Source organism: Salmo salar, chromosome ssa03 (genome assembly GCF_905237065.1).
Source record: "Salmo salar chromosome ssa03, Ssal_v3.1, whole genome shotgun sequence".
Taxonomy (NCBI): Eukaryota; Metazoa; Chordata; class Actinopteri; order Salmoniformes; family Salmonidae; genus Salmo; species Salmo salar.
The window spans coordinates 79,113,105-79,136,904 of NC_059444.1; the positions used below are offsets into that span (position 1 = coordinate 79,113,105).

The 23,800-nt window shown below is 45.6% G+C and overlaps 1 protein-coding gene across 2 annotated transcripts in view; it reads right to left on the bottom strand.

Annotated features, from left to right (window-relative positions):
- LOC106601779 (cytoplasmic phosphatidylinositol transfer protein 1) overlaps positions 1-23,800 on the bottom strand; it is a 134,618-nt gene that overhangs the window by 19,389 nt on the left and 91,429 nt on the right. For both annotated transcript variants that reach the window (XM_045715542.1, XM_045715541.1), the window contains exons 2-4: positions 15,253-15,401; positions 10,764-10,852; positions 2,429-2,436 (exon numbers count right to left, since the gene is read on the bottom strand). In XM_045715542.1, coding sequence (XP_045571498.1) covers positions 2,429-2,436; positions 10,764-10,852; positions 15,253-15,401 — 246 coding nt within the window. The remainder of the gene's footprint in view (positions 1-2,428; positions 2,437-10,763; positions 10,853-15,252; positions 15,402-23,800) is intronic.

Below are 23,800 nucleotides of genomic sequence, written 5' to 3' on the forward strand. Positions count from 1 at the left end.
TCCCCCATGGCTAGTCAACTATCACTCATACCTTCCTCCCCATCCCCCATGGCTAGTCAACTATCACTCATACCTTCCTCCCCATCCCCCATGGCTAGTCAACTATCACTCATACCTTCCTCCCCATCCCACCATGGCTAGTCAACTATCACTCATACCTTCCTCCCATCCCCCCATGGCTAGTCAACTATCACTCATACCTTCCTCCCCATCCCCCATGGCTAGTCAGCTATCACTCATACCTTCCTCCCCATCCCCCCATGGCTAGTCAACTATCACTCATACCTTCCTCCCCATCCCCCATGGCTAGTCAACTATCACTCATACCTTCCTCCCCATCCCCCCATGGCTAGTCAACTATCACTCAGACCTTCCTCCCCATCCCCCCATGGCTAGTCAACTATCACTCATACCTTCCTCCCCATCCCCCATGGCTAGTCAACTATCACTCATACCTTCCTCCCCATCCCCCATGGCTAGTCAACTATCACTCATACCTTCCTCCCCATCCCCCATGGCTAGTCAACTATCACTCATACCTTCCTCCCCATCCCCCCATAGCTAGTCAACTATCACTCATACCTTCCTCCCCATCCCCCCATGGCTAGTCAACTATCACTCATACCTTCCTCCCCATCCCCCCATGGCTAGTCAACTATCACTCATACCTTCCTCCCCATCCCCCATGGCTAGTCAACTATCACTCATACCTTCCTCCCCATCCCCCATGGCTAGTCAACTATCACTCATACCTTCCTCTCTGTCCCCCCATGGCTAGTCAACTATCACTCATACCTTCCTCCCCATCCCCCCATGGCTAGTCAACTATCACTCATACCTTCCTCACCATCCCCCATGGCTAGTCAACTATCACTCATACCTTCCGCCCCATCCCCCATGGCTAGTCAACTATCACTCAAACCTTCCTCTCCGTCCCCCCATGGTTAGTCAACTTTCACTCATACCTTCCTCCCCATCCCCCCATGGCTAGTCAACTATCAGTCATACCTTCCTCCCCATCCCCCCACGGCAAGTGAACTATCACTCATACCTTCCTCCCCATCCCCCCATGGCTAGTCAACTATCACTCATACCTTCCTCCCCATCCCCCCATGGCTAGTCAACTATCACTCATACCTTCCTTCCCATCCCCCATGGCTAGTCAACTATCACTCATACCTTCCTCCCCGTCCCCCATTTCAAGTCAACTATCACTCATACCTTCCTCCCCATCCCCCCATGGCTAGTCAACTATCACTCATACCTTCCTCCCCATCCCCCCATGGCTAGTCAACTATCACTCATACCTTCCTTCCCATCCCCCATGGCTAGTCAACTATCACTCATACCTTCCTCCCCCGTCCCCCCATTTCAAGTCAACTATCACTCATACCTTCCTCCCCATCCCCCCACGGCAAGTCAACTATCACTCATACCTTCCTCCCCGTCCCCCCATGGCTAGTCAACTATCACTCATACCTTCCTCCCCGTCCCCCCATGGCTAGTCAACTATCACTCATACCTTCCTCCCCATCCCCCCATGGCTAGTCAACTATCACTCATACCTTCCTCCCCATCCCCCATGGCTAGTCAACTATCACTCATACCTTCCTCCCCATCTCCCCATGGCTAGTCAACTATCACTCATACCTTCCTCTACATCCCCCCATGGCTAGTCAACTATCACTCATACCTTCCGCCCCATCCCCCCATGGCTAGTCAACTATCACTCATACCTTCCTCCCCATCCCCTCATGGCTAGTCAACTATCACTCATACCTTCCTCCCCATCCCCCCATGGCTAGTCAACTATCACTCATACCTTCCTCCCCATCCCCCATGGCTAGTCAACTATCACTCATACCTTCCTCCCCATCCCCCATGGCTAGTCAACTATCACTCATACCTTCCGCCCCATCCCCCATGGCTAGTCAACTATCACTCATACCTTCCTCCCCATCCCCCATGGCTAGTCAACTATCACTCATACCTTCCGCCCCATCCCCCCATGGCTAGTCAACTATCACTCATACCTTCCTCCCCATCCCCCATGGCTAGTCAACTATCACTCATACCTTCTGCCCCATCCCCCATGGCTAGTCAACTATCACTCATACCTTCCTCCCCATCCCCTCATGGCTAGTCAACTATCACTCATACATTCCTTCCCATCCCCCCATGGCTAGTCAACTATCACTCATACCTTCCTCTCCGTCCCCCCATGGCTAGTCAACTGTCACTCATACCTTCCTCCCTGTAGTAGTGACACTTCTAGCACCACAATGCAGTGCCTTAGACCGCTCCGCCACTCTGGAGGCGTAATGAGGAGTGTGTGTGTGTGTGTGTGTGTGTGTGTGTGTGTGTGTGTGTGTGTGTGTGTGTGTGTGTGTGTGTGTGCGTGTGTAAGGAACGTCAGTGGGATACTCACAGTGTACTCTGCGTCACAGCAGGAGAAGAATCCAGGACCAGAGAGAGATGGAGAGAGAGAGATTGAAAGAGGGGAGGGGGGTTAAACAAGAGGAAAGAGAGAGAGAGGGAGAGAGAGTGAAAGATGAGAGGGAGTTAAACAAGAGGAGAGAGGGGGAGAGAGAGAGAGAGAGAGAGAAAGAGAGGGAGTGAAAAAGGGGAGGGAGTTAAACAAGAGGAGATTGAGAGAAAAAGAAAGAAAGAGGAGTTAAACAAGAGAAGAGAGGGAGAGAGAGCATCATGTGTTAAGAGGACACCTGAGAAGGACAACAAGGAGCAGCAGGAGCTTGTTTTCTTTTAGAGCTCTAATAATATGACCCTCTCATCATGTCATCCTCCATCACGCCCTCCATCCCTCCCAACAAGCTATTGGGATCTTCTCTCTGAGGAAGGGAATAGTGTGTGTGTTCGTGTGTGTGTCTGTGTGTGTGTGTGTGTGTGGTAGGGGGATGAAGCTGGGGAATATGTTGTGTCTGAACAGATAGAGAAGGTTGTAAACATATAGAGCTCTTAGTCAGTCCAGTCCAAACTAGCCAGCCAGGACAAACAGTCCCTGTGCGGATTACAGTACAGTCCATCACCTAGCTATAGACCATTATCACAATGTCTATCAGAGTACAGTACAGTCCATCACCTAGCTATAGACCATTATCACAATGTCTATCAGAGTACAGTACAGTCCATCACCTAGCTATAGACCATTATCACAATGTCTATCAGAGTACAGTACAGTCAATCACCTAGCTATAGACCATTATCACAATGTCTATCAGAGTACAGTACAGTCCATCACCTAGCTATAGACCATTATCACAATGTCTATCAGAGTACAGTACAGTCCATGATTTGAATCCCCAAGCCGGCAAGGTGTAAAAATGTGCCGTTCTTCCCTTGAGCGAGGTAGTTAACCCCAACAACAATTGCTCCCCGGGCGATGATGACGTGGATGTCGATTAAGGCAGCCCCCGCACCTCTCTGATTCAGAGGGCTTGGATTAAATGTGGAAGACACATTTGGGTTGAATGCATTCAGTTGTACAACTGACCAGGTATCCCCTTTTCTCCTTTCCATTATCAGACACACTGTACTGTCCTGTACTGCTCTTCCCCTCGGGGATAAGAGGGACCAGAACAGAGAGAGAGAAAGACTGATAGTGATCAGAGGTGTTACAGTGTAATGGTCCTAGGAGTGGTTACCTGTGATGGTGTAGGTAGTAGTGTAGAGGTGTTACAGTGTAATGGTCCTAGGAGTGGTTACCTGTGATGGTATAGGTAGTAGGTAATAGTGTAGAGGTGTTACAGTGTAATGGTCCTAGGAGTGGTTACCTGTGATGGTGTAGGTAGTAGTGTAGAGGTGTTACAGGGTAATGGTCCTAGGAGTGGTTACCTGTGATGGTGTAGGTAGTAGTGTAGAGGTGTTACAGAGTAATGGTCCTAGGAGTGGTTACCTGTGATGGTGTAGGTAGTAGTGTAGAGGTGTTACAGTGTAATGGTCCTAGGAGTGGTTACCTGTGATGGTGTAGGTAGTAGTGTAGAGGTATTACTGTGTAATGGTCCTAGGAGTGGTTACCTGTGATGGTGTAGGTAGTAGGTAATAGTGTAGAGGTGTTACGGTGTAATGGTCCTAGGAGTGGTTACCTGTGATGGTGTCGGTAGTAGTGTAGAGGGGTTACAGTGTAATGGTCCTAGGAGTGGTTACCTGTGATGGTGTAGGTAGTAGTGTAGAGGTGTTATGGTGTAATGGTCCTAGGAGTGGTTACCTGTGATGGTGTAGGTAGTAGTGTAGAGGTGTTACAGTGTAATGGTCCTAGGAGTGGTTACCTGTGATGGTGTAGGTAGTAGGTAATAGTGTAGAGGTGTTACGGTGTAATGGTCCTAGGAGTGGTTACCTGTGATGGTGTAGGTAGTAGTGTAGAGGTGTTACAGTGTAATGGTCCTAGGAGTGGTTACCTGTGATGGTGTCGGTAGTAGTGTAGAGGTGTTACAGTGTAATGGTCCTAGGAGTGGTTACCTGTGATGGTGTAGGTAGTAGGTAATAGTGTAGAGGTGTTACGGTGTAATGGTCCTAGGAGTGGTTACCTGTGATGGTGTAGGTAGTAGTGTAGAGGTGTTACAGTGTAATGGTCCTAGGAGTGGTTACCTGTGATGGTGTAGGTAGTAGTGTAGAGGTGTTACAGTGTAATGGTCCTAGGAGTGGTTACCTGTGATGGTGTAGGTAGTAGTGTAGAGGTGTTACAGTGTAATGGTCCTAGGAGTGGTTACCTGTGATGGTGTAGGTAGTAGTGTAGAGGTGTTACAGTGTAATGGTCCTAGGAGTGGTTACCTGTGATGGTGTAGGTAGTAGTGTAGAGGTGTTACGGTGTAATGGTCCTAGGAGTGGTTACCTGTGATGGTGTAGGTAGTAGTGTAGAGGTGTTGCGGTGTAATGGTCCTAGGAGTGGTTACCTGTGATGGTGTAGGTAGTAGTGTAGAGGTGTTACCGTGTAATGGTCCTAGGAGTGGTTACCTGTGATGGTGTAGGTAGTAGTGTAGAGGTGTTACAGTGTAATGGTCCTAGGAGTGGTTACCTGTGATGGTGTAGGTAGTAGTGTAGAGGTGTTACAGTGTAATGGTCCTAGGAGTGGTTACCTGTGATGGTGTAGGTAGTAGTGTAGAGGTGTTACAGTGTAATGGTCCTAGGAGTGGTTACCTGTGATGGTGTAGGTAGTAGGTAATAGTGTAGAGGTGTTACAGTGTAATGGTCCTAGGAGTGGTTACCTGTGATGGTGTAGGTAGTAGGTAATAGTGTAGAGGTGTTACGGTGTAATGGTCCTAGGAGTGGTTACCTGTGATGGTGTCGGTAGTAGTGTAGAGGGGTTACAGTGTAATGGTCCTAGGAGTGGTTACCTGTGATGGTGTAGGTAATAGTGTAGAGGTGTTACGGTGTAATGGTCCTAGGAGTGGTTACCTGTGATAGTGTAGGTAGTAGTGTAGAGGTGTTGCGGTGTAATGGTCCTAGGAGTGGTTACCTGTGATGGTGTAGGTAGTAGTGTAGAGGTGTTACCGTGTAATGGTCCTAGGAGTGGTTACCTGTGATGGTGTAGGTAGTAGTGTAGAGGTGTTTTAGTGTAATGGTCCTAGGAGTGGTTACCTGTGATGGTGTAGGTAGTAGTGTAGAGGTGTTACAGTGTAATGGTCATAGGAGTGGTTACCTGTGATGGTGTAGGTAGTAGTGTAGAGGTGTTACAGTGTAATGGTCCTAGGAGTGGTTACCTGTGATGGTGTAGGTAGTAGTGTAGAGGTGTTACAGTGTAATGGTCCTAGGAGTGGTTACCTGTGATGGTGTAGGTAGTAGTGTAGAGGTGTTACAGTGTAATGGTCCTAGGAGTGGTTACCTGTGATGGTGTAGGTAGTAGGTAATAGTGTAGAGGTGTTACAGTGTAATGGTCCTAGGAGTGGTTACCTGTGATGGTGTAGGTAGTAGGTAATAGTGTAGAGGTGTTACGGTGTAATGGTCCTAGGAGTGGTTACCTGTGATGGTGTCGGTAGTAGTGTAGAGGGGTTACAGTGTAATGGTCCTAGGAGTGGTTACCTGTGATGGTGTAGGTAATAGTGTAGAGGTGTTACGGTGTAATGGTCCTAGGAGTGGTTACCTGTGATGGTGTAGGTAGTAGTGTAGAGGTGTTACAGTGTAATGGTCCTAGGAGTTGTTACCTGTGATGGTGTAGGTAGTAGTGTAGAGGTGTTACAGTGTAATGGTCCTAGGAGTGGTTACCTGTGATGGTGTAGGTAGTAGGTAATAGTGTAGAGGTGTTACGGTGTAATGGTCCTAGGAGTGGTTACCTGTGATGGTGTAGGTAGTAGTGTAGAGGTGTTACAGTGTAATGGTCCTAGGAGTGGTTACCTGTGATGGTGTAGGTAGTAGTGTAGAGGTGTTACAGTGTAATGGTCCTAGGAGTGGTTACCTGTGATGGTGTAGGTAGTAGTGTAGAGGTGTTACGGTGTAATGGTCCTAGGAGTGGTTACCTGTGATGGTGTAGGTAATAGTATAGAGGTGTTATGGTGTAATGGTCCTAGGAGTGGTTACCTGTGATGGTGTAGGTAGTAGTGTAGAGGTGTTACAGTGTAATGGTCCTAGGAGTGGTTACCTGTGATGGTGTCGGTAGTAGTGTAGAGGTGTTACAGTGTAATGGTCCTAGGAGTGGTTACCTGTGATGGTGTAGGTAGTAGGTAATAGTGTAGAGGTGTTACGGTGTAATGGTCCTAGGAGTGGTTACCTGTGATGGTGTAGGTAGTAGGTTATAGTGTAGAGGTGTTACAGTGTAATGGTCCTAGGAGTGGTTACCTGTGATGGTGTAGGTAGTAGTGTAGAGGTGTTACAGTGTAATGGTCCTAGGAGTGGTTACCTGTGATGGTGTAGGTAGTAGTGTAGAGGTGTTACAGTGTAATGGTCCTAGGAGTGGTTACCTGTGATGGTGTAGGTAGTAGTGTAGAGGTGTTACAGTGTAATGGTCCTAGGAGTGGTTACCTGTGATGGTGTAGGTAGTAGTGTAGAGGTGTTACGGTGTAATGGTCCTAGGAGTGGTTACCTGTGATGGTGTAGGTAGTAGTGTAGAGGTGTTGCGGTGTAATGGTCCTAGGAGTGGTTACCTGTGATGGTGTAGGTAGTAGTGTAGAGGTGTTACCGTGTAATGGTCCTAGGAGTGGTTACCTGTGATGGTGTAGGTAGTAGTGTAGAGGTGTTACAGTGTAATGGTCCTAGGAGTGGTTACCTGTGATGGTGTAGGTAGTAGTGTAGAGGTGTTACAGTGTAATGGTCCTAGGAGTGGTTACCTGTGATGGTGTAGGTAGTAGTGTAGAGGTGTTACAGTGTAATGGTCCTAGGAGTGGTTACCTGTGATGGTGTAGGTAGTAGGTAATAGTGTAGAGGTGTTACAGTGTAATGGTCCTAGGAGTGGTTACCTGTGATGGTGTAGGTAGTAGGTAATAGTGTAGAGGTGTTACGGTGTAATGGTCCTAGGAGTGGTTACCTGTGATGGTGTCGGTAGTAGTGTAGAGGGGTTACAGTGTAATGGTCCTAGGAGTGGTTACCTGTGATGGTGTAGGTAATAGTGTAGAGGTGTTACGGTGTAATGGTCCTAGGAGTGGTTACCTGTGATAGTGTAGGTAGTAGTGTAGAGGTGTTGCGGTGTAATGGTCCTAGGAGTGGTTACCTGTGATGGTGTAGGTAGTAGTGTAGAGGTGTTACCGTGTAATGGTCCTAGGAGTGGTTACCTGTGATGGTGTAGGTAGTAGTGTAGAGGTGTTACAGTGTAATGGTCCTAGGAGTGGTTACCTGTGATGGTGTAGGTAGTAGTGTAGAGGTGTTACAGTGTAATGGTCATAGGAGTGGTTACCTGTGATGGTGTAGGTAGTAGTGTAGAGGTGTTACAGTGTAATGGTCCTAGGAGTGGTTACCTGTGATGGTGTAGGTAGTAGTGTAGAGGTGTTACAGTGTAATGGTCCTAGGAGTGGTTACCTGTGATGGTGTAGGTAGTAGTGTAGAGGTGTTACAGTGTAATGGTCCTAGGAGTGGTTACCTGTGATGGTGTAGGTAGTAGGTAATAGTGTAGAGGTGTTACAGTGTAATGGTCCTAGGAGTGGTTACCTGTGATGGTGTAGGTAGTAGTGTAGAGGTGTTACAGTGTAATGGTCCTAGGAGTGGTTACCTGTGATGGTGTAGGTAGTAGTGTAGAGGTGTTACAGTGTAATGGTCCTAGGAGTGGTTACCTGTGATGGTGTAGGTAGTAGTGTAGAGGTGTTACGGTGTAATGGTCCTAGGAGTGGTTACCTGTGATGGTGTAGGTAGTAGTGTAGAGGTGTTGCGGTGTAATGGTCCTAGGAGTGGTTACCTGTGATGGTGTAGGTAGTAGTGTAGAGGTGTTACCGTGTAATGGTCCTAGGAGTGGTTACCTGTGATGGTGTAGGTAGTAGTGTAGAGGTGTTACAGTGTAATGGTCCTAGGAGTGGTTACCTGTGATGGTGTAGGTAGTAGTGTAGAGGTGTTACAGTGTAATGGTCCTAGGAGTGGTTACCTGTGATGGTGTAGGTAGTAGTGTAGAGGTGTTACAGTGTAATGGTCCTAGGAGTGGTTACCTGTGATGGTGTAGGTAGTAGGTAATAGTGTAGAGGTGTTACAGTGTAATGGTCCTAGGAGTGGTTACCTGTGATGGTGTAGGTAGTAGGTAATAGTGTAGAGGTGTTACGGTGTAATGGTCCTAGGAGTGGTTACCTGTGATGGTGTCGGTAGTAGTGTAGAGGGGTTACAGTGTAATGGTCCTAGGAGTGGTTACCTGTGATGGTGTAGGTAATAGTGTAGAGGTGTTACGGTGTAATGGTCCTAGGAGTGGTTACCTGTGATAGTGTAGGTAGTAGTGTAGAGGTGTTGCGGTGTAATGGTCCTAGGAGTGGTTACCTGTGATGGTGTAGGTAGTAGTGTAGAGGTGTTACCGTGTAATGGTCCTAGGAGTGGTTACCTGTGATGGTGTAGGTAGTAGTGTAGAGGTGTTACAGTGTAATGGTCCTAGGAGTGGTTACCTGTGATGGTGTAGGTAGTAGTGTAGAGGTGTTACAGTGTAATGGTCATAGGAGTGGTTACCTGTGATGGTGTAGGTAGTAGTGTAGAGGTGTTACAGTGTAATGGTCCTAGGAGTGGTTACCTGTGATGGTGTAGGTAGTAGTGTAGAGGTGTTACAGTGTAATGGTCCTAGGAGTGGTTACCTGTGATGGTGTAGGTAGTAGTGTAGAGGTGTTACAGTGTAATGGTCCTAGGAGTGGTTACCTGTGATGGTGTAGGTAGTAGGTAATAGTGTAGAGGTGTTACAGTGTAATGGTCCTAGGAGTGGTTACCTGTGATGGTGTAGGTAGTAGGTAATAGTGTAGAGGTGTTACGGTGTAATGGTCCTAGGAGTGGTTACCTGTGATGGTGTCGGTAGTAGTGTAGAGGGGTTACAGTGTAATGGTCCTAGGAGTGGTTACCTGTGATGGTGTAGGTAATAGTGTAGAGGTGTTACGGTGTAATGGTCCTAGGAGTGGTTACCTGTGATGGTGTAGGTAGTAGTGTAGAGGTGTTACAGTGTAATGGTCCTAGGAGTTGTTACCTGTGATGGTGTAGGTAGTAGTGTAGAGGTGTTACAGTGTAATGGTCCTAGGAGTGGTTACCTGTGATGGTGTAGGTAGTAGGTAATAGTGTAGAGGTGTTACGGTGTAATGGTCCTAGGAGTGGTTACCTGTGATGGTGTAGGTAGTAGTGTAGAGGTGTTACAGTGTAATGGTCCTAGGAGTGGTTACCTGTGATGGTGTAGGTAGTAGTGTAGAGGTGTTACAGTGTAATGGTCCTAGGAGTGGTTACCTGTGATGGTGTAGGTAGTAGTGTAGAGGTGTTACGGTGTAATGGTCCTAGGAGTGGTTACCTGTGATGGTGTAGGTAATAGTATAGAGGTGTTACGGTGTAATGGTCCTAGGAGTGGTTACCTGTGATGGTGTAGGTAGTAGTGTAGAGGTGTTACAGTGTAATGGTCCTAGGAGTGGTTACCTGTGATGGTGTCGGTAGTAGTGTAGAGGTGTTACAGTGTAATGGTCCTAGGAGTGGTTACCTGTGATGGTGTAGGTAGTAGGTAATAGTGTAGAGGTGTTACGGTGTAATGGTCCTAGGAGTGGTTACCTGTGATGGTGTAGGTAGTAGGTTATAGTGTAGAGGTGTTACAGTGTAATGGTCCTAGGAGTGGTTACCTGTGATGGTGTAGGTAGTAGTGTAGAGGTGTTACAGTGTAATGGTCCTAGGAGTGGTTACCTGTGATGGTGTAGGTAGTAGTGTAGAGGTGTTACAGTGTAATGGTCCTAGGAGTGGTTACCTGTGATGGTGTAGGTAGTAGTGTAGAGGTGTTACAGTGTAATGGTCCTAGGAGTGGTTACCTGTGATGGTGTAGGTAGTAGTGTAGAGGTGTTACGGTGTAATGGTCCTAGGAGTGGTTACCTGTGATGGTGTAGGTAGTAGTGTAGAGGTGTTACAGTGTAATGGTCCTAGGAGTGGTTACCTGTGATGGTGTAGGTAGTAGTGTAGAGGTGTTACAGTGTAATGGTCCTAGGAGTGGTTACCTGTGATGGTGTAGGTAGTAGTGTAGAGGTGTTACAGTGTAATGGTCATAGGAGTAGTTACCTGTGATGGTGTAGGTAGTAGTGTAGAGGTGTTACAGTGTAATGGTCCTAGGAGTGGTTACCTGTGATGGTGTAGGTAGTATTGTTGAGGCGTTACAGTGTAATGGTCCTAGGAGTGGTTACCTGTGATGGTGTAGGGGTAGTAGTTCCAGGCCTTCTCTGTCACATAGAAGATTTTAGGGACCACTGCCCTGGCCCAGCTAGGGAGCTTACTGAAAGAGAGAAAAGAAGACAAGTGAGCTGAATGAAATAAGGGAGGAGTGGAGTGAAGAAAAGAGAGAAGCAAGGGAACGAGGGATGAGAAGAGACAAAAAAAGGGGAGAAGTAGAGGTAAGGTGGAGTGATAGCACAGTGAGAGAGAGAGAGAGAGAGAGAGAGAGAGAGAGAGAGAGAGAGAACAGCATCATGTGGAAATGAGAGAAGACATGACATCTATCTGAATCATAGACCTGAACCCTTCCACCCCTTGCTACCCCTTCCTCACTGTTAGACCCTATACAGTAACTGGCGCCAGCTGTGAGGAGACTGCTGGGTGGCCATTGCGGCTCAAAATTCTGTAGATTATGTTGATTTTACTGGGCAACCTGCAGCAAAAGGGAGAGAACACAGCCAGGGGTTTTCTCATTCAGAACTAAAGGAACCTCTGTGACCATCATGGTCTGATGGTCTGACCTTGTAGCCAATCAGGGAGAACCCATTCAAGAATGTCCTATCAAACCCCTAACCAGAGAACCAGGGCTGGATGGATGAGCAGCAAAGATGTCTGCTGCTGTGATGCTGAGCTGGGCAAAGTTTGGAAAAGGAAAATGCTGAGTTAAAACTGTTTAAATATGAGGAGAGAGGAGAAGAATCCTATGAGAACAAATTAAATTGAGACTGAGATTTTGAGCCCTTGGGTGGAGGCATAAACTTTATTAGAGGCATAAAGTATATTTTATCCCAATTCCATCCGGACACTACATTTGTGTGGATGAATCGAAGCAGAAAGCCCGCAAAAGCAAACAGGTACAGCCCAAACGGCTGTGTATGAGGGACACAGACCCATAAATATTGTGGGTGTCATGGGTGGGGTAGTTTACTGCAGTCAATATCATACATTGGAGAAGTGCAGACCGCAGCACCAGGCCAGCCATTAAGTTGCAAATAGCTCTGTCAACAGAAGGTGGGCGGCTGCCATTTTAAACAGCCAAATGCCACTGGGGGAGGATTCTCACTCAAAATGTTACATTTACTGAGTAATGTTGGAGCACAACCCTCCCTCCCTCCCTCCCTCCCTCCCTCCCTCCCTCCCTTCCTCCTCCCTCCCTCCCTCCCTCAGCCTTGTTGATTAGATAGATGAATCACATGAGGTTGGGGGCACCTTCATTGGGGAGGATGGGCTGGTGGAACGGTATCAAATCCATAAAACACATTGTTTCCATGTGTTTGGTGCCATTCCAGGCGCTCCGTTACGGCCATTATGATGGGCCGTCCTCCCCTCAGCAGCCTCCTGTGGGCTGAATATAGTGTTCCTGTTGGTCCCAGTCCACAGATCCTCCAGTCGTTAATCTGCTGTCAGTTCCACAGAGGACTGACATGCTGTGTTCATTGCACTCTCACTGACGGACCTTTAAATAGCAAAGTATAGAGGACCACTTTTATGTCCTCACCCTCCCTTTCTGCACACACAAACTCTCACACTCACGCACCTGTCTGGCTGTGGTAGCAGGTGGTCTGTGGGTGGGAAGGCAGGTACTGCATCCCAACGTGACTGTTGAATGATCCACCACTTACACAATGCTGATCTCCTCTCCCTTCAGAGCTCACACAGGCAGCTACCAGTCTTACTTCTGTCTGAAAAACCCCACTCCTCTCTGTCTTTTCCAGTTCTTTCTCTTTCTGCCTGGTCTGGCATTTTAAAATCTAAAACCTACACTCAAATCTCTACAGGGAAGTGAATGGTAACATAATGTGTGCTAAATTAGAACTAAGGTTTTGAAATTACATTTAAAAACTTGAGTTTCAGAAGAAGTGGGCATCTGTAAGTTGTGAACTGGGACCCTGTACCACCCATAGTTACCATACATTACTGGTACCACCCATAGATACCATACATTACTGGTACCACCCATAGATACCATACATGAATGGTACCACCCATAGATACCATACATTAATAGTGCCACCCATAGATACCATACATTAATGGTACCACCCATAGATACCATACATGAATGGTACCACCCATAGATACCATACATTAATGGTGCCACCCATAGATACCATACATTACTGGTACCACCCATAGATACCATACATGAATGGTACCACCCATAGATACCATACATTAATGGTGCCACCCATAGATACCATACATCAATGGTACCACCCATAGATACCATACATTAATGGTGCCACCCATAGATACCATACATTACTGGTACCACCCATAGATACCATACATTAATGGTACCACCCATAGTTACCATACATTACTGGTACCACCCATAGATACCATACATTACTGGTACCACCCATTAACATGACCTGCGTCCCAAATGTCACTCTATTCCCTATGGTCAAAAGTAGAGGACATTTTGCCATAGGGAATATTGTATTATAAAGGGATTAGGGTGCCATTTAAGATGTTACCCATCGCTGACCCGGTTTGTACCTATCTGACCCCCTGGAAACCAATCAGAGTGCCTCCTCACATCCCAGACACCTAATGAAGTCAGTGAATGGGATATAGATAACGCTCCATAGGGACCAGCACCATGGAATCAACAGAGAGCAGTTCCTTCCGCCAGGCAGGCAGGTCTGCTGTGATCAGAATGAAACAGTCCGGAACACAGTTAGACCTGATGGATTTCCCAGAGCAGCACACTGCAGGGCCGTGACTTTCTGTGACTGTCCGACAACGCTGTCCACTTAGTGCATGAAGAACCCCTTGGGTTGTGACGGTTGCCTGGCTGGTGGAGGATTTGGCTAAATTTGGATCTGGGAGGCTGTTTCCATTGGCGACCACATCTTGACCATTTCCCAAACTGGAATGAACCCACTCTGCTAAACTGTGTTCCTGGCCACATCTCTGATGATGAGTCAGTGACTCAGCTGATTGACTCTGACCTGTCAGTATGAGTGAGTGAGTGAGTGAGTGAGTGAGTGAGTGAGTGAGAGAGAACAAAACATTTTAAAAAGAAAGAAAGACAGGGAGAGACAAAGACAGAGAACGAGAGACAGAGGTATACAGTATGCATGTTTGAGTATGAAAGAGCAAGCGGGCTTGCTTGTGCATGCAGTGTGTATGTTATCAAGTGTCTCTGTGTGTGAAAGTGTGTGACTGATTGGGTCAAATTCAGGGCCAACTCACAGAAAAGGCATTAGTGAAGCAGAAGGTGTATTTCAGACTCACCAGTGTGTTTAACAGCAAATTCAATTGTGATCTAAATCTACATAATGGAGAATCAAATATTCAATTTCACACAGTAATCATGTTCAACAGAGTGTGGAGATGGACTAACAGAGAAAATGGGATTGAAATGACACATGCAATAAAATAGAGACCTATAATGTCTTAAAATCTTTATGTCCTCTTATGAGGGTTTTATGGCACCTCCATGTCCATACGGCAGCCCGTACTGTGTACAGCATACCACTGACCTCAGTGCTGGTGTTCTATTCTATAATATTATATTATATTAACTTCTGTTCTATTCCATTCTGTTTTTATTATATTCTATTCCATTGCATTCTGGTCCCTTGTGGCTCAGTTGGTAGAACATGGTGCTTGCAATGGTTTGATTCCCACAGGGGACCAGTATGAATCAAAAGTATGAAAATGTATGGATTAGTGTGTCTGCTAAATTACTACGATTCTGTTCCATTTTTTTTCCATCTCCATTCTATTATATTCCATTCTATTCTTATCTATTCTATACTATTCCATTCCGTTCTATTCCATGGAGGAGTATTGTCCTAAACTTTCCAGTGGCACTGACTCACCCAGTGAAGACAGTGAATATGGCACTCCCCAGGGATATGTCAGATGCTCTCTGCTAGTGCCAAGAGTTTAGTCCTGCTGTAGCTTACTAATGGGAATAAACTACACAACACCTTATGCTTAAATCACTTGAAAGGATCCTTCGGAGTATACAGTATGTGACTTTTGTGTTTACTGTATCTTCTGTGGGCCAGTATTCAATCTGGCAGGACCATGGCTTTGTGACGTCTGGTTCGCTTAATATGAGGAAACACGACCCTACCAAGCCGCACTGCTTCTTGACACTCGCTTAACCCGGAAGCCAGCCTCACCAATGTGTAGGAGGTACAACTGGCGACCGTGTAAAAGTGCATGCGCCCAGCCCGCCACAGGAGTCGCTAGAGCGCGATGGGACAAGGATATCCCGGCAGGCCAAACCCTCCCCTAACCCAGACGATGCTGGGCTAATAGTGCACCGCCTCATGGGTCTCCCGGTCTTGGCCAGCTGTGACACAGCCCGGATCTGTAGTGGCAACACCGCAGTGCAGTGCTTTAGACCGCTGCGCCACTCGGGAAAACCGGTAACTTTATTTTTACTCAAGTATGACAATTGAGTACTTTTTCCATCACAGTTGGTAAGTAAACACTTACTTGTTGAGGTAGACCCGCTTTTCTGTGAACTGTCCCTGTCCATGTGTGGGGTCCTCGTAGGGTTCATTCTGCACCACCTCCACTCCTTCTCCACGCTCACTCTGCTCATGGCTGTGCTTGCTGATCATATACAGCTGACCAATCCTGTACTGGAAGACAGACAGACAGACCGATAGTGAGACGGACAGACGTGGTGTCAGCTGTACTACAACATTGGAATGTTTCCAAACGTTGTAGGAGCGTTCATTGTTTGAAGGAATACATAAAGTAAGACGACAGCTTTAGCATGAGGCCATATAAAGATCATTAATAAGTTAAGATTAGTTGAGTATAATTAGGAATTTTATTGAGTGAAAATCTAAAGTTGTTGAAGGATGATGGTAAAATAAAACCACTAGTAAATCTCCCATTTAACCTGTTATGGATAGGGGGCAGTATTTTCACGGCCGGATAAAAAATGTACCCGATTTAATCTGATTATTACTCCTGCCCAGAAACTAGAATATGCATATAATTATTAGCTTTGGATAGAAAACACTCCAAAGTTTCTAAAACTGTTTGAATGGTGTCTGTGAGTATAACAGAACTCATTTGGCAGGCCAAAACCTGAGAAGATTCCAAACAGGAAGCGCCCTCTCTGACCATTTCTTGGCCTTCTTGATCATCTCTATCCAAAACAGGGGATCTCTGCTGTAACGTGACACTTCCTACGGCTCCCATGGGCTCTCAGAAGGCGGCAAAAAGCTGAATGGTGGCTTTGCAGGCCCTGGCTGAAAAACATTAGCGCATTTAGATAGTGGTCGATCAGAGAACAGAGCCCGGAGGCGCCGGCACGAGCCGACCCCATGTTTTTCTTTCGTCTTTGAACGAAAGCAACGACTCCCGGTCGGAATATTATCGCTTTTTTACGAGAAAAATAGCATAAAAATTGATTTTAAACAGCGGTTGACATGCTTCGAAGTACGGTAATGGAATATTTAGAATTTTTTTGTCACGAAACACGTGACCCTTCGTCACCCTTGGATAGTGTCTTGAACGCACGAACAAAACGCCGCTATTTGGATATAACTATGGATTATTTTGAACCAAACCAACATTTGTTATTGAAGTAGAAGTCCTGGGAGTGCATTCTGACGAAGAACAGGAAAGGTAATCAAACTTTTCTAATAGTAAATCGGAGTTTGGTGAGGGTGAAACTTGGTGGGTGTCAAAATAGCTAGCCGTGATGGCTGGGCTATCTACTCAGAATATTGCAAAATGTGCTTTCACCGAAAAGCTATTTTAAAATCGGACACCTCGATTGCATAAAGGAGTTCTGTATCTATAATTCTTAAAATAATTGTTATGTTTTTTGTGAACGTTTATCGTGAGTAATTTAGTAAATTCACCGGAAGTGTTCGGTGGGAATGCTAGTTCTGAACGTCACATGCTAATGTAAAAAGCTGTTTTTTGATATAAATATGAACTTGATTGAACAAAACATGCATGTATTGTATAACATAATGTTCTAGGCATGTCATCTGATGAAGATCATCAAAGGTTAGTGCTGCATTTAGCTGTGGTTTTGTTTTTTGTGACATTATATGCTAGCTTGAAAAATGGGTGTCTGATTATTTCTGGCTGGGTACTCTGCTGACATAATCTAATGTTTTGCTTTCACTGTAAAGCCTTTTTGAAATCGGACAGTGTGGTTAGATAAAGGAGAGTCTTGTCTTTAAAATGGTGTAAAATAGTCATATGTTTGAAAAATTGAAGTTTTGGGATTTTTGAGGAATTTGTAATTCGCGCCACGCCTATCATTGGATATTGGAGCGGTGTTCCGCTAGCGGAACGTCTAGATGTAAGAGGTTAATGTTAGTCATCAGAACAATAACTTCATGACAATCATTAAACATATAAGCCCAGATCATATAAGCCAAAATCATAAATACCAGAGTTATAACAACCATGGCATATTCACACCTGGCAACCGTCTCCATAACAACCAAACACATGATTTAAAAGTGTCATCCACTCCATAACAACAGAAACGTCCATATTAGCCCCACCCCCGAGCAAGCTCTAAACAACAGAACAATAGCAACAGTCGCCCGTGCTATGTGATACCATATCCCAGAGGCCTCCAGTCTAGTCAACACTCACAATCCTTCACTCATCGCACACCCGCATGGACCGTGAGGGCGTACGACCATGTTGCTGTGAGCGACAGGGATGGTGTCATACGGTAACAATTTCCACCTCGGGTGGAACAAATGAGTAGGGAGAGCAGGAGGGGGGGATCTCCACCACTTTGGGAGCGCGGTTTTCCGACTGCTGGCATTCCCATTCGTAGTCCAGGAAATCAACACTGAACTGTGACTAACATATACGACCCTGGTAGTCCTCTCAGGGACACAGGGGCTCAGTGCCTGCATCCCAAATCCCTACATAGTGTACTACTTTAGACCAGGACCCATAGGGCTCCGGTCAAAACTAGTGTACTATATAGGGACTAGGGTGCCATTCGGGACTCAACCAGTGGCTCATGGTGTAGCTTCCTATAGAGTTCCAGAGATACCTAGACTAATCTAGGAGAGGGAACAGAAACAGGCCATGGGGCTCTGACTTGTGGCTGACACCTCTTTTGATGATGCACCCCCATGACGTCCAAGAGTAAGGTGTGGAGGATTAGGGAAAACGAAGACCATTCTTAGAAATAGCACTATCAGCAGAACCAGTGGCAGGAAGAAACAACATGTGGGGGTGTGAGTGCAAGTTAAACTAGAAATACTTCTATTATGCCCAACTATCCAATCGTTTTGGAACTTTCAGACTGTGGTAATGGCTGTTCCACGAAAGCAAATGGGGGAATATGCTATACGTTCTGGTCACAATGATGACCTTTTCGCTGTCACACGAAATTAGGTTTCTGTCACAATGGCACCCTAATGCAATATCCCTTATTATTACAGTAGGCTTGGTGGTGCAGCTCCACCGTGGGACTCCCAATCCTGTTTATTACACTGGGACCCCTTTGACACAGCACTGCACAGGAGCGCAGTGCCATTCATCACAATGGGCTCCCTGACGCAGCTGCGCATTAGGGTGAGGTGACACTTTTAATGGAATTCTATGATCTGATATGTGATGTTTAGTGCTGCCTCTGTTTACAGGGCCTCTCGAGGATGTGATTTATCAAACTAAAGGCTGAAGTACAGACGTTAAATTAAATGATGTTCTCTCTCTCTCTCTGCATCTATTTCTCTCTCCATCTCTCAATTCAATTAAATTCAGTAGACTTAATTGACATGGCAAGTTAAATTACTTACACTTATAACAACAATGGTGGGACCAACTGCAATAAGGTATCAATAATAATAGTAGTAGAAATGGTATTACCATTAACAGCAACAATATTAATCTCTCTCACTCTCTCACTCACTCACTGACTCTCACGCTCTCTCTCAAAACACAGTACCCCAGCCCGCTGAGGCGCTAACAGACTTATATTCTGTCTTATACAAGTTTTCATAGGGCTCAAAATGTACGCAAGATCTCGTTCAGATGTAGGCTGCCTACACGCCAATTGCAAAGACTAGCAACCACATTGTCAACTGTTATAGTCAATGGCTTCATTCCAAATGGCACCCTATTCCCTATATAGCGCACTACTTTTGACCAGTGGCCATAGGAGAGCACTATGTAGGGAGCCATTTTGGAAGCATCTTTATATAATGTTTACATATCTTACATTACTCATCTCATATGTATCCACTGTACTCTATACCATCTACTGCATCTTGTCTATGCCGTTCGGCCATCACTCATTCATATATTCTTATTAATTCCTTTACACTTGTGTGTATAAGGTAGTTGTTGTGAAATTGTTAGGTTAGATTACTTGTTAGATATTACTCCATGATCGGAACTAGAAGCACAAGCATTTCGCTACACTCGCATTAACATCTGCTAACCATGTGTATGTGACAAATAAAATGTAATTTAATTTGATCAAATCACTGTTGTTTGGCATAGCTGGTGTTACATAGAGACAGTCTGCGGCATCCATCCTCCCAGAGAGGAAACACAGATAAGACACTGTGTTTACAATAATAATGACCTCCTTCAGTCCTCCTGGTATGGTTGAGATGTTTTAACTGTCTCTCCTCACACAGAAGCCCAGTCATTTAGCCTGTAACTAAGATACATGGAGAGCTATATTAGCTGTAATCAGTCTGTCTATGTTAGTATTTGAATTACATCGTTGTGCTGAGCAGACCACTGTCTGTTAGCTAGCGCTGGGTTGCCGTGTGGGTTGCCGTGTGCCGGTTTCTAGCCCCCAAAATATACAAAAACCATTCCCTGGCTGTAAACACAAGCTTCTCACCTCCACCTCCACCTCCACCTCCACGCGAAACAGATTTAACTTCTTTAGGAAACCACAGATGAAGGAGGGAAAGAGAATGTTTTACAGAGAAACCACAGATGAAGGAGGGAAAGAGAATGTTTTACAGAGAAACCACAGATGAAGGAGGGAAAGAGAAAGTTTTACAGAGAAACCACAGATGAAGGAGGGAAAGAGAAAGTTTTACAGAGAAACCACAGATGAAGGAGGGAAAGAGAATGTTTTACAGAGAAACCACAGATGAAGAGGGAAAGAGAATGTTTTACAGAGAAACCACAGATGAAGGAGGGAAAGAGAATGTTTTACAGAGAAACCACAGATGAAGAGGGAAAGAGAATGTTTTACAGAGAAACCACAGATGAAGACGGAAAGAGAAAGTTTTACAGAGAAACCACAGATGAAGAGGGAAAGAGAATGTTTTACAGAGAAACCACAGATGAAGACGGAAAGAGAATGTTTTACAGAGAAACCACAGATGAAGGAGGGAAAGAGAAAGTTTTACAGAGAAACCACAGATGAAGAGGGAAAGAGAAAGTTTTACAGAGAAACCACAGATGAAGGAGGGAAAGAGAATGTTTTACAGAGAAACCACAGATGAAGACGGAAAGAGAATGTTTTACAGAGAAACCACAGATGAAGGAGGGAAAGAGAATGTTTTACAGAGAAACCACAGATGAAGGAGGTAAAGAGAATGTTTTACAGAGAAACCACAGATGAAGGAGGGAAAGAGAATGTTTTACAGAGAAACCACAGATGAAGGAGGGAAAGAGAATGTTTTACAGAGAAACCACAGATGAAGAGGGAAAGAGAATGTTTTACAGAGAAACCACAGATGAAGGAGGGAAAGAGAATGTTTTACAGAGAAACCACAGATGAAGGAGGGAAAGAGAATGTTTTACAGAGAAACCACAGATGAAGGAGGGAAAGAGAATGTTTTACAGAGAAACCACAGATGAAGAGGGAAAGAGAATGTTTTACAGAGAAACCACAGATGAAGACGGAAAGAGAAAGTTTTACAGAGAAACCACAGATGAAGAGGGAAAGAGAATGTTTTACAGAGAAACCACAGATGAAGACGGAAAGAGAATGTTTTACAGAGAAACCACAGATGAAGGAGGGAAAGAGAAAGTTTTACAGAGAAACCACAGATGAAGAGGGAAAGAGAAAGTTTTACAGAGAAACCACAGATGAAGGAGGGAAAGAGAATGTTTTACAGAGAAACCACAGATGAAGACGGAAAGAGAATGTTTTACAGAGAAACCACAGATGAAGGAGGGAAAGAGAATGTTTTACAGAGAAACCACAGATGAAGGAGGGAAAGAGAATGTTTTACAGAGAAACCACAGATGAAGGAGGGAAAGAGAATGTTTTACAGAGAAACCACAGATGAAGGAGGGAAAGAGAATGTTTTACAGAGAAACCACAGATGAAGAGGGAAAGAGAATGTTTTACAGAGAAACCACAGATGAAGGAGGGAAAGAGAATGTTTTACAGAGAAACCACAGATGAAGGAGGGAAAGAGAATGTTTTACAGAGAAACCACAGATGAAGGAGGGAAAGAGAATGTTTTACAGAGAAACCACAGATGAAGGAGGGAAATAATAGACAGAAAGTATTTTTCTGCAGGAGTGCAGCCATTGTGTACAGAAACACATTTCAAGCATATTTCAAAGTAAACAATAAATAATCATTACATTGTTGTACTCCAAGTCTCAAATGCAAATGGCACCCGATTCCCATATATAATGTGCTATATTTGTCCAGAGTCATATGGGCCCTGGACAAAAGTAATGCACTATAAAGGGAATAGGGTGCCATTTGAGAAGCAACCGCTGCCTAGGGTTGCAAAGTTACTGGTCATTTACCAAAGTTACTGGAATCTTCAGTAATTTTGGTAATTAACAGAAAATCTATGGCAATCTATGGTAACTTTGGGGATTTATACTTGAATAAATAAAAAATAAAATATTCATATACATTTTTTAGACCCGTATCCATATTGTCCATGAGTGTCTAGTTGATACACCATATGGTTAAAAAAATAGCCAAATTGATGCAAAAAAGCATCTAATTAACAATGACATTATTTTCAATTCACTACAGAATTTTCTTCAAAACTGCTACCAGTTTGACACCAAAACATTGACAACAAATACATATTTAGTCACATTAGTGTCGGTCTAAGGAGCCAGAGAACACTGCAGCCCACTGTAATCTCTGAAATAGCAGACCTTTAAACTCAGAGCAGAAAGAGCTCTATGTTCGTGTCCCAAATAACACCCTTTCCCTATATAGTATTCAAAAATAGAGCAATAATAGGGTGTCATTTGTGTCACGGCCCTGTGAAAACAGGTCCTCTGTAGCTGTAGCTCTGACAGATGTCCTCTGACTCTGTAATAATGGTGTCTGAGTTTTGGCCATTAACCGGTGTAGTAACACCCACAGACAACCAAGGACACATCTGGGGCACAGAGAAAGGGTGGTGATGCGTAGGGTGAAGAGAGGGAAGAGGAGGGAGGTAGCGTATAAAGAGAAAGAGAGAGATGATGAAGAGGAAAAGGAGGTCGGTAGATGAGAAAGAGAAAGTTGAAAGAGGGGAAGAGGAGGTCAGTAGAGGAGAAAGGTGAAAGAGGGGAAGAGGAGGTCGGTAGAGGAGAAAGGTGAAAGAGGGGAAGAGGAGGTCGGTAGAGGAGAAAGGTGAAAGAGGGGAAGAGGAGGTCGGTAGAGGAGAAAGGTGAAAGAGGAGGTCGGTAGAGGAGAAAGAGGGGAAGAGGAGGTCAGTAGAGGAGAAAGGTGAAAGAGGGGAAGAGGAGGTCGGTAGAGGAGAAAGGTGAAAGAGGGGAAGAGGAGGTCAGTAGAGGAGAAAGGTGAAAGAGGGGAAGAGGAGGTTGGTAGAGGAAAAAGAGGGAAAGAGGAGGTTGGTAGAGGAGAAAGGTGAAAGAGGGGAAGAGGAGAAAGGTAGAGGAGAAAGGTGAAAGATTGGAAGAGTAGGTCGGTAGAGGAGAAAGGTGAAAGGTGAAAGAGGGGAAGAGGAGGTCGGTAGAGGAGAAAGGTGAAAGGTGAAAGAGGGGAAGAGGAGGTCGGTAGAGGAGAAAGGTGAAAGAGGGGAAGAGGAGGTCGGTAGAGGAGAAAGGTGAAAGAGGGGAAGAGGAGGTCGGTAGAGGAGAAAGGTGAAAGAGGAGGTCGGTAGAGGAGAAAGAGGGGAAGAGGAGGTCAGTAGAGGAGAAAGGTGAAAGAGGGGAAGAGGAGGTCGGTAGAAGTGAAAGAGGGGAAGAGGAGGTCGGTAGAGGAGAAAGGTGAAAGAGGGGAAGAGGAGGTCGGTAGAGGAGAAAGGTGAAAGAGGGGAAGAGGAGGTCGGTAGAGGAGAAAGGTGAAAGAGGAGGTCGGTAGAGGAGAAAGAGGGGAAGAGGAGGTCAGTAGAGGAGAAAGGTGAAAGAGGGGAAGAGGAGGTCGGTAGAGGAGAAAGGTGAAAGAGGGGAAGAGGAGGTCAGTAGAGGAGAAAGGTGAAAGAGGGGAAGAGGAGGTTGGTAGAGGAGAAAGAGGGAAAGAGGAGGTTGGTAGAGGAGAAAGGTGAAAGAGGGGAAGAGGAGAAAGGTAGAGGAGAAAGGTGAAAGGTGAAAGTGGGGAAGAGGAGGTCGGTAGAGGAGAAAGGTGAAAGGTGAAAGAGGGGAAGAGGAGGTCGGTAGAGGAGAAAGGTGAAAGAGGGGAAGAGGAGGTCGGTAGAGGAGAAAGGTGAAAGAGGGGAAGAGGAGGTCGGTAGAGGAGAAAGGTGAAAGGTGAAAGTGGGGAAGAGGAGGTCGGTAGAGGAGAAAGGTGAAAGGTGAAAGAGGGGAAGAGGAGGTCGGTAGAGGAGAAAGGTGAAAGAGGGGAAGAGGAGGTCGGTAGAGGAGAAAGGTGAAAGAGGGGAAGAGGAGGTCGGTAGAGGAGAAAGGTGAAAGAGGAGGTCGGTAGAGGAGAAAGAGGGGAGAGGAGGTCAGTAGAGGAGAAAGGTGAAAGAGGGGAAGAGGAGGTCGGTAGAGGTGAAAGAGGGGAAGAGGAGGTCGGTAGAGGAGAAAGGTGAAAGAGGGGAAGAGGAGGTCGGTAGAGGTGAAAGAGGGGAAGAGGAGGTCGGTAGAGGAGAAAGGTGAAAGAGGAGAAGAGGAGGTCGGTAGAGGAGAAAGGTGA